Raw genomic sequence first — 12,017 nt, forward strand, 5'->3', positions numbered from 1 at the left:
TAACCTTTTTTTTCCCCTCCCACAGCCAGAGTTAATATGCAAATATCTTCTGGTAACACACACTCCATGGTGAGGTAGAGGCTCTCAACCTTTCTCAGTCTGAGAAATATCTGAAACATAACATACTGTTTCTCTAATACAGACTCAGAGTATCTTTCAGATATTCCCTTGACAGAAGAGAGGCAATCTCTCCTAGAGCTACAACTGCAGAAGATCTGTGAAGAGGAACAGTGGCTCAAAGGCCATCACCTTGTTGATACCCAGTACCCTTTTAACTGTTGTTTAAAGAAACTAAAAGGGAGAAAACTAAACACATTAGATATTTATTTCAAGTTATATAAGGCTATAAAGTTAACAGCAAGGTAGAGATCTCAGCTATCCTACTTTGTTTCTGTCTTTTCTCTTAAATAGCTTTCTCAAAGGAGTAAATTGGCATTCTCTCTGTGTGTAAAAAAAGTAAGACTTGACTACATCTGAAATTGGTCGTCTGCAAAGTTCATCCTCTTCAAGCCTTGACCTCCGCTTTTATCTGAGCAAATCTTACCAGCTGATTCAAATTTCCATAAGTTATAGTCTCAGCCCCCCTCCCCTTTTCTTTTTAATAGACTTTCATTCTCTCTCTAAAGAGAGTTCAGCTTTGAATTAATTTCCAGAAAAAACAAGTGACTAAAGCCATCAATATCTCCTCACAGGACACAATCTTATCCTTGGAAAGACATCTTACGGTGCCTTCAGATATTAGGCCTGCTTCTGCTGACATTCTGTTTACAAAAAAACCCAAAACTCCTCCCCCTGCAATCTGGTAGAGGTGCAGTTAAGCAACTTGCCAAAATCTGGTTTTGTACCAATGCTATTCAATCTGCTGAATTCCCTATCAAAAGGAAAAAGGGCGAAACTTTCAATATGATTTTGAAACTCCTGTAAGAATCAGTTCTCAGGATTGGAAACAGAACTGGGGGACTTGTTTAAAATAGACTGGGCCTGTGTACATGAGGCTTGTCTGAAGAAAGCCTCATCCTCCATGTCTTCCTAACCAGGCGGTCTGTAGCAGACGCCCACAGCAATGATGTCCACGTCAGCCTGCCCACTAATCCTGACTCAAACCCCCAGCTGGCTCATCATCCCTCCCCAGGCAGAGCTCCATGCACTCCAGCCACTCTCTCACATAAAGGGCAACTCCCCCTCCTTGTCTGTCCCTCCTCAAGAACCCACTGCAGCACTCCAGTTGTGCCAGCTCTCCCACCTTGTCCTCTCTGGAGGAATCGGACCTCTCATTCCTCCTGTTTGTTCCCCACGCTGCACGCAATACTGTAAAGCCCCTTCAGAAAGGCACCCAGAAAAGGCACAAGAGCTTTCTGCAGAATGCTGCTCTGCAGGCATTTCCTTACACATACACACATGCTCTGCTGTGCTGATTGATTAGGAGGTCCCTCCTTACCACATCACTGCACACTTTGCTTGCCAACTCACTTCCTCATTCGTTTGTCTGTCATCCTGCCCCCCCCTTATTGCACGCTGCTTTATTACCAGCACACAGCGTGGCTTGATACCTACAATTTAAAAAGAAAAAAAGAAGTTGGAGCAACTAAATCCACTGTCAAATCAAATGTGATTTCTAGAAACGATGAAATAAAAACCTGACTGCTCTGAAACAGTCAAATGGGCTCAGGGAATGAGCCGTTACTCTGGGGTGCAGTAATGGGCCAGGGGCTTTGGAAAGCCATGAGAGGCTATTGGGAAAAACAGACCAGGAATAAACTGTTAAACACCCATGCAAAGCTCTGTAGAAGAAAGCAGCGAAGAACATCATACCAGAGCCGTTCCTCCCCGCAGCTCACCACTGATGCAGTACGAGCCATCATTTCTGCACCACAATCAGTGTTGTTCTACAGGTCCCAGCGAAGTGTTCATTGTGAGCGTTTTTCATACTTACCTAACAAAAATATAACTTAAATATTTCCATGGGGAAGACACAAGTCAAAGCTTTGATTCCTGTACCTGTTTGGTGGAATGCTAATGTCTTTGTGATGTTACCAGCAGCACCACCTTGTAAGAAGCTACTGGACTATGTGCATTCAAGCAACCACACAGCTACCCCAATGATGCAATTCCAGCGCAGATGTGTACTTTGTTGCCTTTTTTTTTTTTTTTTTTAAATAAATGTCTGCCATGTTGATGAACTCCTGGAGAGGGAGCCTCAGCCCTGCCTCTCCTCTTATTCTTGGTTCTCCCATCACACAACACAGCGCAGCATCCCAGCTTCTCTCTCAATCCCACGTGCTAAAGAAAAGCTGTTGTACTGTGCTGGGATCAAGCATGCTGCTTGGGTGCCAGGAGAGGCAGAACTTGCAGGGTTGGGCACAGTGGGGGAGAAAAACATATCTCTAACTAAAGCCTCAGTATTTTGAGCCAGTCCCCCAAAACATGACCATTTCTATTTTTAAATTCTGTATTTTTCTAGTATGATCTGTCTCAGAATAACTAAACCCATCAGCTAGCCCTTACAACTTGTCTCACAACTAATACCAAATCAGAACTAAACAGGAAAATACATGTTTGATTCTGTTGTCATAGCAGTCTTCCTGCTTTGAGCTTTGTGTTGTTTTTATCTGTCCTTAGTGAGATAGGGATCGTTCTGAACTCTTGGACTTCTCTGGGGGGGAACCTAGCTTCTGTTTGGTGACAATAAGCAGTCGTCGCATTAGGAAAGGATCAAAGTCTGGACATTACAAACAGAACAACTATTTGGCATATTCAATGCTACAGATTGTCTTGGGTAAAACTCCTCAGCCTCTGTGACAGCTTCCTGGCCACAAGCAGTTCTCCACTGCTAGGAGAGAGGGCAAAAGCAGAAGAAAGGTAAGACTGAAATAATAGCTGACTGTGAGAAAGATAAGACAAAAAGTAAGAAGTGCTAAACAACAGTGAAAGATCTGCAGTTGCTAATCAGAGAACTCAGAGACACACCTACTCAAGAAGATTAGCAGACCGAACCCTGAAGAAAGAGGCTGTGAAAGAAACTCATAAAACCGGACACAAGGAAATGCCTAGACAGTACCCTGAACAAGAAATCAAGCTTCTTCCAGCCAAGAAATGAGAATTAGCCTTTATGGGGTCACAGCATGTTCAAATAGGATCCAAGCTGACTGTCAAAACAAGGTAGCATCATAAAATGGTCTTGTTGATCAAGATTCAATAAAACACTTTTACTTTTTAAAACAGTGCTATACCACCATGAGGTTAACATTATGTTCTATCACAGTCTGCGGAACACAGTTTCACTTCATCTTCAGTTCAGATACACGGCTTACAGCAGTCTACAAGTTCCAGAAGGCACTAACTCATCTGTCTTAAGAAAGCAATTTTTAAGACAAAGCATTGCTGCTGTGGCAATGTAAATCTCTGCAGGCACTATGATATTAAATATATGTGTGCATATGGGCAACACACAATTTCATGAACTTGAGAAATAGCATGCGGACAGTTTGCCAGAGACTCATGCAGTTGTTGGCTGCATTCATCTAACTAAAAGAGAAAATTAGTTTAAGAACACAACTAGAGGAGTTACTAGCCTGTCATATGCTGCTATCATGAAGTTGAGGAGGAGGCTGATGGATTGCTCTACACTGATTTGGTGAGTAGAAGGAAGGCGTTTGTTTAGCTGGTAGTAGATGGATGAAATGATTGTTTCTAGTCGAGACACGCTGATCTCTGTGTTATGATCCAAAGTGTTAAGGCCATTATCTCGGAAGGCTTCAATCATATTCCAGATATCAACAAGATGAACTAAAAATAAAGGAAAAAAAATTAACTTCTATTCTGTAATGCATGCAAGCTTACTTTTATGGTATTGTTTCTGAATACTATGTTAGCTTTTATTTTGGAATGAACAGTTACTTATTTGTATTCAAAGTGAGAGACAGACTCTTGATATTCATACTTATAGTTCATGTCAGCCAGTTTAAAGTAACAGAGCAGTGCCCAGACACCTTGCGTGCCTTTTATTCCACCCCTCAACATCTGGGTGCTCTGACAGAAAAACTACACAAAGGAGAAAAGCGATCTTCCATCATCATGCAGTGCGTTTTAGCAGAGTTAGATATTTTCATTTGAGAAAGACATCAGCCATATTCTAAATCCACTACAAATTGGTTACAATAATTTTGAACATCCTCGTGCTGACTAGTAGTTGAGTACTGAAGGAGGAACTTGATGTTCCAGTTAAACTATGACTGTTTCCAGTTGATCCAGTTGCCAAGTCCAGAGCATAATACTTTGTAAACATAGGTCTAGAGCTCCAAAGCGTTTCCCTAAATTACCCTGCCATATCTTAGCACATATCTAAGAAGTGTTAACAATGTAGAGAAAAAGTTTTCCAAAACCACAGAGAGTGATCTGCAGAACCACATTAAATGATATTTTAAAATGTTTCAAAGCTTGAAAGGTATGCATGATAGTGGGAGAAGACATCTAAGGACCAACAGCAATCCATCGGTCCAAACTGAACATGATCCAACAGTTACAAAGGACAGACTTATTTGCTGACTTCACAACTTTTGTTACCTTCCTTAACTTATAAAAATGGTCTGAAGTAAGACTGTGATCTTTAACATTTCTTACATAGAACTCGTCTTTATATTTCTCACATAAAAACCACACAACGATAAAAGCCAAGCTACCTATTCACACCAAGCATATGCCCCTGAATCACCCTGGGGTCCAGCCAAAGATCATAAACGCACGTATGGTAAAGGTTACTCAAGGCATATGCATGGCATCAGTGAATTGGGCCCAAAGTGTGCAGTGTACTATAATTAGCATTTCCTAATACTGCTCTACTGGTTAAGAGGGGGTTTTAATTCAAAAGCATGAATTACAGACAAGAACTAACACTTTTCCACAGGAATGAAAAAGCTGTAAGCCATCCATCAAACTAAAGGCACTGCGGGTACTGCCACAACAGCCCTCAGAGACACACACATCCCGGGGTCGGCTGCGCTGCGGAGGAGCTACAGTTGACAGCGTGCAGTTGCACATGTCCTCCACAGGACTCCTCAGCTGTTCCCCTGCCCTCTTCCACACCAGATACACACTAATTCCACTTCACCGGGAAGAGGGACCTACTCCTGCATACACCAGTCCGTTCCGCTTTTTGCTTTGTCCAATTCAATGCTGGCAGCAGAATGCGAAGTAGCATCACCCATTCACCCTGGGATTAATCTTTGCTTTGGTGAGCTATCCAAGGTCAAAGGACCATGGAAGAGAAGGAGAAAACTTACACTGACTAGTATGCTATGAACTTAAAGAATTCTTTATGGTTGCTACATTTCATATTTGCCACCATGATCAGATCCAGACACTTTCATGCTAGTGACGGTATTACGCACCACCAAACTCATAGCTGTGCCTAGCTGCCAGGTGGTTTGCGGTACACCATGATGGAACAGGAGCTCAAATAGCTTGAGACTGCCTGCATCCAACACTTAGGGCAACTGAGATACGTCAATCTGGCCGATACATTTTAAATTTTTGAAACATTAAAGAATAAAGCCAAAGATAATATAGAGTATTGGGCAAAGATTGCTGCCTCTTTTTAATTATATATTAAACTCTGTTTAGTTTAAGTAACAACTACTATTGACTGATAAAATGTTTGCTTACTCTTGCTATACTTAAAATTCACATGGGTAGAATATTTGAAACAATCATGCATGAGACATTTTTGAAGATAAAGAGTAATTATAACTTACGATTACATCTTTTTTGTACAAACCGCAGTTTACAGGCTGTTCGATACGTTGAAAGTCTGATGACATCAAAATTCTGTGCTCCTATGAATAAAAAAAAGTTTGTGTTTTTCTTTCCTCTATAACATTCAGCTTATCTGAGAGAATAACTTCAAAAATGGTATGAGTGTTCCTTCACATACATCATCTTTGTCATATGAACATGACAAAGATTGTCATTAGGTACCTCATGGTAAAGCCATTTTCAGCAGCATATTATAAACTGACCTAAGTTTGCAACTAATATGAGTACCTTAAAAGGAAGCAAGAATTAAGCGGTGAGTGGGTAAGGAAGAGGATTGCACTGATGTTGGAAGACATGTACACAAAAGATAAGAGACAAAGAAAAGGGGGGGTGGTACTCCTACCACCATCTGCATTACAGCCCCATCAGGAGCATGCTTTTGGTCTCCCAAATCGATCCAAATCAGGTAAAGAAGCAGAAGAAAAGGCATAGAAGAAAAAAAAATAAAAAATCTTATATTCACCAACAACCTCCTACTTCAAGATGTGTAAGTGTTATACCTTCAAACAATACCACATTGCTAAAGATTTGAATGCTATTATCTATCACTAGTCTGTACCACATCCACCAGTTCCAGCGATTACTCTGAACATTACAAACTTGAGCAATTTCAGAAAGTTGTGTTAGCCGTCTGCCAAACAGACCTGTATACCTCCTATACCAATCAAATAAGATGATAAATGATGTGGGGATGATAAATTATAATGGTTTAAAGTCCAGTATCGATCATTTCTAATTTGGAAGCAGCCAACAAGTCTTGTCTCGAAAATCCCATTAATCATAAACCACAATGCCTTTTAAATGGCTCACATTTCAACAGCGTTAGTGGCTACATCCTATAATCAAAATATAGTTCTAAGGTGTAGTCTGACACAATCCAGTTGCATGTGGGCAATGGCATGGGTGCATGTGGCTCCTGCGCCTCTTGTATTCTCACAGGAGTGCATAAAAGCAGGATCTGCTGCAGTCTTTCCTACTTCTCTCAAAAGCCAGAGCCTAGATGAGTAGAGAACTGAGAAACGGGGATAACTGTGACTTATAGAATCCACACTTCTAAAAGATACTTAAAAACAAAAACAAAAAAACAAACCCACATCCTCCCAAAGAAGGCATCTGATTGCTATATCAGGGGGTCTTGCTCAAAGGTGATAACTTATTCCCTCCTACATTCTGAATTCAGAAACCAACTTGCAAATACCTCATTTGAATTACCTTTGTGTGTGCACCCACTGACTCACAGTTGCAAATTTAAGAAATAAAGTATTCTTGTCTTTTAGACATTCCATTACAATTCCGCAAATACAATGCCAAAGCATCTGCGCACATGCCAAAGCATCTGCGCACATGCCAAAGCATCTGCGCACATGCCAAAGCATCTGCGCACATGCCAAAGCATCTGCGCACATGCCAAAGCATCTGCTTGTTCTTAGAGACCTATGTACTGTGTCTTGAAAGTGACATACAAGGATTATTCCTCCTCATCACTGACGTGGAACAGGAGGTGAAAAGACTCTCATAAGATCAGTGAGGAGGCTGACCAATTTCCCAGTGCAAGGCTCCCCATGACAGCTTACCTAAGAGTGGCACTGGCCTAGCCAACATCTGAGGAGCGTGCTGCTTGATAGTATGGTGCAACAAACTTAAGTGGATTATTTCACAGTATCATCTTTAGAAAACTAGTCTCTGATATATTTCAGGAAAGTACTTGGCCAGGTAATGTAAGCTGGAGTATTCAGATCCAAGGCTACAACAAAATAGCTCATTTTGTATTTTCTATGCAACACTCTTTTCAAAACTCTCCATTTGGGTGCATACTTCTATCTTTCAAACCACAGAAAGCACTTCAACAGACCATGAGTCTTCACAAAATACTTTGTCTATATAAAATATATGTATATAAATGTATATAAAATATGCATGTATGCATATTTTTTACATATATATATAAGGTCATTTAACAGCTACATGCAAAAACAAAAACAGTCATCCATTTTCTGTTCTTGTCTTCTTGTGTCACATTACCACAAAACCTTCAACAAGGTCATTCTTCTAAACTATCTGAAGATAAAATGGGATGTGTTTTCAAGACAGTCTATACAGCTCAGAATCACAGAACAGTGGAGGCTGGAAGGGACTGCTGGAGATCATCTAGCCCAACCTCCCTGCTCAAGCAGGGTCAGCTACAGCAATTTGCCCAAGACTGTGTTCAGTCACATTCCGAATATCTGCAAGGATGGAAATGCCACAACTTCGCTCGGCAACCTCTCCCAGTGCTCAACCACCCTCACACTAAAAATGTTTTTTCTCACATTCAGATGGAATTTGCTGTGTTTCAGTTTGTGCCCACTGACTTGTGTCCTGCCACTGGGCTGAGAAAAGTCTGGCTCCATTTTCTTTATACCCTTCCATAAGATAAACTCTGTATGTATTCTGCAGTTCAGAGAAATTAGAATAGCTTGCACAGAATTCTTGCCTCTCAGACAGCTCCATAAATGCTACAAAACCAACACACACATCCTTGGGTAGCATGTCCCATGTGGGTGAATGCCAAGGTCTACTCTTGTCTCACATGAGCAATTATCTAAACCCTTCAGCAAATTTTTATGCTGACCAACAACAAATGGTCACTGAAAGCATCCATTTTACACATCGCACATCTACTCTGTGTATGAAGCTCACCTAGAAAGGAAAACATTTATGTGTTCACTTTATAGTGAAATATTCCACCCCAGGACAGGTGAAGCTTGAAGACCTTAGATTTCTCATACTGATATGCTAAAGAGCCTTACAGCAAAAGGCAGTTCCCAATGTCTATACACCAGCACTCCCACTGATAATGAACAGCAAGAACCACAGCTGCAAAAAGAGACACCTTGGATAATCAGAATTTGGAATATTTTTAACAATTTAGCCAAAGCTAAAAACTAGCAAGTCAAGTTCTGTACTAAATGATCACAAGACATCTATAACACTTTAAAGCGATGAGACAAATGTAATACTCCAATGTACCAGTCAAGGCATTTCTAGTGGAGAAGTACTATTGTCATTTTAAAAGGTTCTAATGAGATTTCATCCAGGATACCACGCACAATTCCGTCACCTTTGCTCAAGTAAAACTGAACAGAGGCAGAGGAGAACAGGAGATGAGGTATACAGCAGGGAGACTACAGGAGGAAGCTTGTGCCGTATGTTGAACAAGCCAAAAAGGGACACGACTATAAACTCAAACGCAAAGCAAGCTGGGAAGGTGGGGAGAAATACTATCCAAGACCGGTCTCACAGGAGAGGAAGCAGATATAAATTATCCAGGAATGAAACTATTCCTGAAATTAGAAAATGCTTATAACCACAGTAAGAACGTTACTGTGGAATTCCTTCAACAAAATAGCACGGATGTATTATTGTTTTAAGACAGACCTTCATCAGCCTGTAATCGGAATTATAGGACATGCTTGCCTAATCTAGGAATTTCATTCAGTTCCTGTAGGAAAGTAAAATAACATGATGTCATGCAAACATACAATCTTTTACTTATAGCTGCACATATCTTTTTAAAAGGCTATGTCTCATTCCTTTAAATTATATTCTCTCTGGACAGGCATTTGATTTCTAGTAACAACTACAGCCTCTCTTTCAGAGAATGGTCCTGTACAAAAACCAACCCCCCAAGCCCCTCAAACGGTTTCTCTTCTGAGTCACACTAGTATTGTGGTGCAACTTTTAAAAAAATTTTTTTTAAGGTAAAAGGTGATCTGTCTGTTGTCATTATTTATTTTAATAGTTGCCCACAAACTTTCAATATTGCCATATATGAGAAATGCGAATGTTCCTTAAAAAAGGAGCTTCACAAAACCTAGAAATGAACGACCTTTCGGCAGCTGTGACCCACCTCTTGCACTCTCCTCCTGACCAGCACCCAGGAGCACCCAGGATGCTTTTCACTAGATGAGGCAATGGTCTTGTGGAAACAAGATGTAAATGATCTGGTAAAACTCTCAAAGCAAAGCTCTCAGTAAAGAATAAATGACATTATGTCTTCAAATTTCTTACTTACTCATTTCCATGAACAGCTGTCTCTTCTCTGCCATTGTCCTCCTCCTCTTCCCACTCTCCTCAATCATTCTGAAGACAAAAACGGCAAACACTGTTTGTGCTAGAATTTCTGTTACAAGAGCAACTTACTGTGAACAACGCTATTTTATCCCTCAAGTGAAACAGTTTGATTATATTTGGTAAACGAAAAGACCAGTAGAAAGACAGACATCTCTTCGTAACGATCATATTCCATGACAGAGAGATACACTTTAGACTTGTTAATACCTTTCAAAGTGGTGCAGAGTACAGGAAATATTAATTCTAAACATTTTAGTTGCTAATCTTCAGTTTGCAAAACTCAGAGCTGCATTGATATATATAGCAATATCACGTATATCACGTAAAGAATTCCTTTCTGTTCAAAGAGATTTTGTTTGCAAAACACAAAGCAAGCAAGACGTCTCCATGAGCAGTTGAGCAAATGAAGTGCAGAGCCCTACAGATTTGCATGTTAGAGCCTTTGGTGTCCAAGAGGAGAAAGCATACTACCTTCCTTCCCCGGGCTGACAGGGATCGCTAACACCCCTCTTCCCCGCCTAGGGTTTTTGTGGGATGTTGGTTGGGGGGGGGTGGGGGGTGGGGGGGGTGTTGTCTTTAAACAAAAACTCATGAGAATTCATTTAACTTCGAAACCTGATGCCCAAGGTCAAATCATATTTGTCAGGGAAGTAAAGATCTTAAATACAATTAAGGTGGAAAGAAAAAACCCATATAGTTTGGTCACAGAGGCCTCCCTTTCTTAGGAAAACAGATTAAAGAACTGACAGCAACATAGTGGAACTTACACCCAAGGTAAGGAGGCATAGGGACAATTTAGTACCTCTTACGGCTTACTTCACTACGTAGTCCTAAAAGACAGATGCTAAATTTTAGTCAACTCCAGTGAAAAAAAAGCAACTTAATTCACTATCAGTGTAAGATTTCACTTAACATTACTACATTATATTATTCTTTTGTTACCAGATTCACCAAGTCATTAAATATGTTTTTTAAATGTCTAGGAAAAAAAAAGGGCAAAAATACCAAACAATTATTCTACAATTACACCAGAATCTAACTCTAAGGGAGTTAGTCAGCTCGCCCTCAGGCAGCATGGCAGGGCAGACTTCATTAGGCTTAAATGTCAACCAAGGAAAAGAAAGTCATGTCTTGGCACTCAGTATACACTCTCTGATTAACAGTTTCCCTCAGCAGTTGTCCATTGCCTGTTAATTATTCTCTGGTGAAGATCTCAACACATTCATCTTGAAAGCCACCAAAACCTTCTTCCTTAACTGTTCATAGAAGGAAAATAAACCTATGGTGGTCTAAAGTAATCTGCAAATACATTTTATTTCCTTATTTTTTCCCACTTTAGAAAACTACAGACTCAGAACCAACGTGCTTCTGTATTTTATTTTTTTTAAAGGAAAAAAACCTCAATGGCATTTTTGCAGATATGTAAAAGTCTTTTTTTCAGCTTCCTAAAATAAATTCATTTTATTAAGTTAAATAAATATATACAAACAGAGTGTCTTATCTTCTCAGCCAAGGTTCTTCACAATGCCTAATCTCGAGCTGTACTTCACTGTAGACCAAAGCAGGTGTTCAAAGAGCTGGGCACTGCGAAACTTTGCCCACACGATTCATTTTGTTCACCCACAAGTTCCACCTATCCTCACACACTGCCCCAAGCTTAAGAGTTTTTGGAACTAACTACTATTCTCTTTATTTCCTCATCACAAAACATGCATGTCATCTTGAAGAATGTCAGTTACTGCACCAGTAATTAGCTTTATTTCAAGTGCTAGCGCCTCTCTAAATTCCACAACAGATGGACTCCAAGGGGTAGATTAGTTAGTTGATCTTTTAAATTGGTTTTAGTAGAGACTATTTTATCAAGACATAAGGGACAACACCACTTGAATCTTCTGCAACACCAAAAAATAATTATGATAATATTAGATCTTCTTGTCCTTGGGCTTTGGATGCATGTGTCCCTCATTCCACCTTCCTAACCCCCTGCTTCCAAGCCAATCTCATTTTTCTGCAAAGCTGGAACCAGTCCCCGGAGAACTCGCCTCACATCAGAGCGGCAAGAGAGGGTGATACTAGAGATACCGTAACTGTCA

General features: G+C 40.3%; 1 protein-coding gene across 17 annotated transcripts in view; it reads right to left on the reverse strand.

Annotated features, from left to right (window-relative positions):
* DTNB (dystrobrevin beta) overlaps window positions 1-12,017 on the reverse strand; it is a 226,569-nt gene that overhangs the window by 198,454 nt on the left and 16,098 nt on the right. For 4 of the 17 annotated variants that reach the window (XM_072858119.1, XM_072858116.1, XM_072858111.1 and 1 more), the window contains exons 1-3: window positions 9,866-9,950; window positions 5,751-5,831; window positions 3,573-3,786 (exon numbers count right to left, since the gene is read on the reverse strand). In XM_072858119.1, the coding sequence (XP_072714220.1) occupies window positions 3,573-3,786; window positions 5,751-5,831; window positions 9,866-9,932 (362 nt within the window). In that variant the 5' untranslated portion in view covers window positions 9,933-9,950. Of the gene's footprint in view, window positions 1-3,572; window positions 3,787-5,750; window positions 5,832-9,700; window positions 9,745-9,865; window positions 9,953-10,691; window positions 10,711-12,017 lie in introns of those variants that run through there. The other 13 variants (XM_072858121.1, XM_072858117.1, XM_072858122.1 and 10 more) reach the window with 8 other exon arrangements.

This window comes from Ciconia boyciana, chromosome 3, assembly GCF_034638445.1.
Source record: "Ciconia boyciana chromosome 3, ASM3463844v1, whole genome shotgun sequence".
NCBI classification, from domain to species: Eukaryota; Metazoa; Chordata; class Aves; order Ciconiiformes; family Ciconiidae; genus Ciconia; species Ciconia boyciana.